The 5,029-nt window shown below is 33.5% G+C and overlaps 1 protein-coding gene across 1 annotated transcript in view; it reads left to right on the top strand.

Moving 5' to 3' along the window:
• The first annotated feature begins 400 nt into the window (after positions 1-400).
• The window catches only part of ANKRD17 (ankyrin repeat domain 17), an 89,312-nt gene continuing 84,683 nt past the window's right edge, over positions 401-5,029 (top strand). The window contains exons 1-2 of the mRNA XM_015831488.1: positions 401-550; positions 1,922-2,078. Coding sequence (XP_015686974.1) covers positions 439-550; positions 1,922-2,078 — 269 coding nt within the window. The 5' untranslated portion in view covers positions 401-438. The remainder of the gene's footprint in view (positions 551-1,921; positions 2,079-5,029) is intronic.

Genomic DNA, 5,029 nt, shown 5'->3' with positions numbered 1-5,029 from the left:
CATGCAAAAGTGTTATGTCCCAAAAGTCTAAATGGAAAATCTTAAAAAAGAGGTGTTGTGTCTGTCTCATCTCCTTCATTTGGGAATTCTATCACATTATGACAAAGTAATGTTAAGAGTTTAATTAGATTAGAAAATAGGAAAAATAATAGAATAGTTAGAAAAGATAATAGTTAGAAATTGTTAGAAAAGAGAAGAAATGATTATAGTTCTTAATTTAGAAAACAGAAAAGAGTAGTAGTAGTTAGAAAAGAGAAGAAGTAATTATAATTCTGAAATTTCATAAAACTGACAAGTAGATGGTTTGGAAAAAAAATCAATATAGATACATTTTCTTATATGTAAAGAACCTTATTTCAATATAAACTTATGAATTAAAAATCATTTTCCTTCTAGGTGGAGTCATTTATTTTGGATCAAGATGATTTGGAGAATCCAATGCTTGAGACAGCTTCAAAATTGCTGTTGTCAAGTACTGCTGATGGTGCTGATCTCAGAACAGTAGACCCGGAAACGCAAGCTAGATTAGAAGCTTTACTAGAAGCTGCAGGTAAATACACACCACTGATTTTGAAGAACAATTAATTTACAGAATATTCATAAAATAATATCAAATTCTTGAATATTTTAAGTATTATTAAGTTTATGTTTATGTATGTTTTGAAAAACATCTTGATTGAATTTGTATAATATACCTTCTTCCTTGCTCAGCAATTGCAATCTGTTCCATCAATTTTATCATTAAGTCAAATGTGTCCGAGAGCAAAAGAGAGACATGTTGTGAAGATCCCTGTGACATCACTACCATCTCATTCAGATAAAGTAGTCTCTATAGCAGGGGTGTCAAACTGCCGGCCCGCAGGGACATGTAACACGGAAGCCGCACTCATCCCATTGCTGGCAATGGCAAAACAGTCCCGATACGTCGCGCGATGTCACATGTCTGCTCTATAGTGTCTTCTCTTTTTTTTCAGGGAAGGTTTTACCCCCTTAAAATTGCTTAAAGTGTCTCTTCCTGAGCTCTTTCTCTGCAGTGATAATCTCAAGTTAGTACGCTGAGCTTTGTGACCTAAATTAGTTGATTAAACCCCTCCCCCACCTGCTGGCGTTGCTACATAAAATTTACCAGACATTAATGAGTTTCATATTAATAGCTTTGGTTTTTTTTTAAAAAAATGCACAAAATTTGGTTGTAAATGTGTGCATTGGTTGGAAAACAAATTATTTATTACTGTCATATTTGCAAATGGCTGCCAATTGATATAGTCTCTAACTGAGGAGGGTCTGTACAGTATATGGTTTCTGCAGTGACTGTTAAAGATTATAAATTTAAATTGATACATAAGAAAGGTTCTGTGTTGAAATTGGTTAACAATTACTTAATATGGAAATGCCTCCATCGCATTCCTGTAGAAAGTTTTACTTCATTTTATGATTATAACCTAGTTATCTGAAGAATTGCCCTTGCCTATATAAACTTGCCCAGATATTTTGATCCTCATCTGAGATCTTGTCATGTCCCGATTATCATAAGTAAGCCGTGCAATTTTGATTGTATCTGCAAATTATTGATTTGATTTCATTAGTCCATTTTAAATATTAAATGGTGTTGATTTGCTAGCTGTTTTAGAAACGTATTTTAAATTTTTAAATGATACTACTTCCAGAAAAAGAAATAATATTACCCAGTTAGGTTTTTTTCCTCTGCTATTGAATGTGGTTTTTTTGTAGAATGTTATCAAGTTACGAAGAATATAATAAGAATTGTACTGCATCTTCTCCAAGACTGTTTTCAAGTATTATCATTTTACATGTGCTTGCTTAAGAATTATGCTATTGGTAGTGTGAATAGTGTTTTGTTAATTGTCTTTATTTTCCTCTTTCTGAAAAAAAAATGCTGATTTGTGATCTAAAATAAAAGGAATAGGTAAGTTATCCACAGCTGATGGAAAAGCCTTTGCAGATCCTGAGGTGCTTCGCAGACTAACTTCATCAGTCAGCTGTGCATTGGATGAAGCTGCTGCTGCACTTACCCGAATGAGAGCTGAAGGCACAGTAAACTCAGGGCAGATGGACAAGTAAGTATTTATCTGAAACTACTTGTTTCTTATATTTCTGCTGTAAAAATGAATTATTATTAAACTATCTATACTATACAGATTTCAGAATGTATTTCTTCCTTAAATTGTTATGTACTTACATAGGTTGGAAGGGATTATAGAGGACATGCAGTTCTCTTCCCCCCCCCCAAGCTTTGATGTAGAATCACAAGAGAAGCTCTGACAGATGGGAACCTAGTCTCATTTTGAAGACATCTAATAAAGGACACTCATGTCTTCTAATAGCTTGTTCTGCTTGCTTGCTTGCTTTCTGATGTTTAGCCTGAATTTTAGCTTCCTTGCAGTTTTAACCTGTTGGGCCTGGTCCTGTTTATTCCTTTCAAATATTTGAAGACTGGTATTACATAATCTTATTAATCAACTTTTCTGAAGGTTAAGTATAGAGTACCAGTCCAAATTGCTCATCATCTTGGTACCGTGCTCTGTACTTGCTCCAATTTGTCACTGAATGATTGTACTCAAAGAGTGCTCTTTGATGCTGAAGTTTAACTTGAAGAGAAGTATCAAGAGGAATGCTATGTCCTGGACACTGTACTATTTAATAAGCACATCAGTGACTCGCATGAGAGAGTTGAGAGGAAATACACTAACAAAGTTTGCAGAAAGCACAAACACTGAGTGAGAAATGCATTAGAAGAAACAAAAATCTAAAAATAATAAAATTAAATGAATAATTTAATGTAATAAATTAATTAATTTAATAAAGTTAAATGGATAGAAATTAACAGGGAGAAATGTTTCTGTTGCTTTCCTTGTGAGATTTATGAATAATTTCATTCAGTTCATTCATAAAATGTTGAGCTTCAGAAAGCCAAGGAGAGAGTATTTTGTCATTTTACTTGATTCTTCTCTTCAAGCTGATACATTATCAAACCATTTATTCTTTTTCCCTTCAAGATTCTCTGCAGGAAATTTAGCGTAGGGAATATTTGTGTGATCATCTGAAAGTGTCAGCATAGGAGTGGAGGGACCATCAGTAGCAACTGAATTTATAGTCAAAATTATAAGCTTAAAGAGTTCAGTTCATGAATTCTTCCTTAGCCATATATAAAGTTTCATATTGTGGTGCATGGCAAAATCACAGCAGGCATTTTGCACATGACAAAAAATATGCTATTTTTGCATTTCTTGTATAAAGATTTTAATGTAATTTAGGGACTGACTGTGTTGCTTCAAACTTAATTTTGCAAGATTTCAATCTATAGGTTAAATACTGCTCTGATATAAAATACACACTTTTGGTGAGTCAAGGACTGTTACAGATTCTACAGGGCTTCAGTTTATAGATTTATGGGTCCACAAAATAGAATTTTAAAATAGATTTAGGGCAAATTAAATTAAGTATTAATCCTACATGTGGTATTCAGTGATCCCTATTTCCTCACATTTTGATTGGTTCTAAATTTATAGTTATGTGTTAGCATATAAATATAGTCTTCATTTAACAATTGTAATCGGGACTAGCAACTCTATCACTAAGCAACATAGTCATAAAGCACATTTTGATTTAGGACAGTTGTGGCAGTTCCAGTTGCCATTGTTAGGAGAATTCTGCATAGTTGCAGATTCCATAATTATGTAATCATTTGTGACCTTCTGTCGGCTTCCCAATTAACTTTGCTTGTTAGAATCTAGCAATAAAGTTTGTGACTGTAGCTGCTGCAATATAATTTCGAATTGCCTATATCGTGACCCTGGGGACGTCACAACTGCTGCAACTATGAGGATCTATCATTAGTCTCCCTTATCCAGTACTGTTGTAACTTTGAATGGTCGCTGAACAAATATTCATTCAGTGAGGACTATTTGTTCATACATAAATACATACACATGCTGATACTTTCACAACCATGAGCCTCGTGTACAAAATCACAAAGTGAGTTGAGACAGAGGCAGCAGTGTAAGATTTTGTTACTAGCTGGCAGCAAAGCATTGACTACATAGGACTACACAGTGTTGAGTTACATTTACTTCTGTTGGAAAGCAAAGATTTTCTAAAGAACAAATGAATTGAATGGCACATTAAATACATAAACATATTATACCTACATTTTGTGGACTGGCTGCAAATATAAATTTGCAAATATAAACAATATAACAAATATAAAAATATAACAAATATAAAAATAAATCTTTTTATAATATAAAAGTAAAATACAAAAGGTACAGACAAAATAACTATGAATAATTAACAGTATTGTTCACAGAATTGGTGAGATAAACATTATTTCTTCCATTTTTGGTAATGTGTATAAATTTAACTGACGTGTCATGAGAGCTCATTTTGGTTTTTCCCATTTGATTCCATGTATATGATATCATTTTATAATCAGAACATAAGTCAACATTTCATTTTACTGAAATTATATACCGTTGAACTATCCACTCTGTGTTATTCCCATGATAAGATGGGTAGTCAATAAATTTTATAAATATATAAATCCAGTAGATAAATACATTACTTTTGAAAAAAAATAAATTTGCATTTGTTTCATATCTTTCATGTTTATAATTGTCATTATAAACTAAAAGGTACTATATATACTAAAGATACTAAAATGTATGTAAAAAAGTTCAGTAAAAGCGGCGTCGTTCTTACCTGAACGCCTTTTCTCAGCAGAGTGGTGTAGAGTCCACAGAATGGGTTATTAATGCAATCCTGCCTAGCAGAGAACTAAGGAAAGAAAAAAACTTTAGCCACGCCTCCCTCTGGGTGTGCCTTCCCCAGTTTTTGGCAAGGTCGAGGCGCAAAATGCAGACGCAAAGCTCCAAATGAGAGAAAAGAGAAAAGAAGCGGAACAACACATGTCTAGACAAGAGATAACAGGGGGGGATGTGGACTCTACACCACTCTGCTGAGAAAAGGCGTTCAGGTAAGAACAACGCCGCTTTCTCCAGCAGATGGTGGT

This window comes from Protobothrops mucrosquamatus, unplaced genomic scaffold (assembly GCF_001527695.2).
Source record: "Protobothrops mucrosquamatus isolate PMUCROS unplaced genomic scaffold, P.Mucros_1.0 scaffold_257, whole genome shotgun sequence".
Lineage (NCBI taxonomy): Eukaryota > Metazoa > Chordata > Lepidosauria > Squamata > Viperidae > Protobothrops > Protobothrops mucrosquamatus.
The sequence above is the reverse complement of the archived record's forward strand: the minus strand, read 5'-3'. Positions and strand labels throughout refer to the sequence as shown.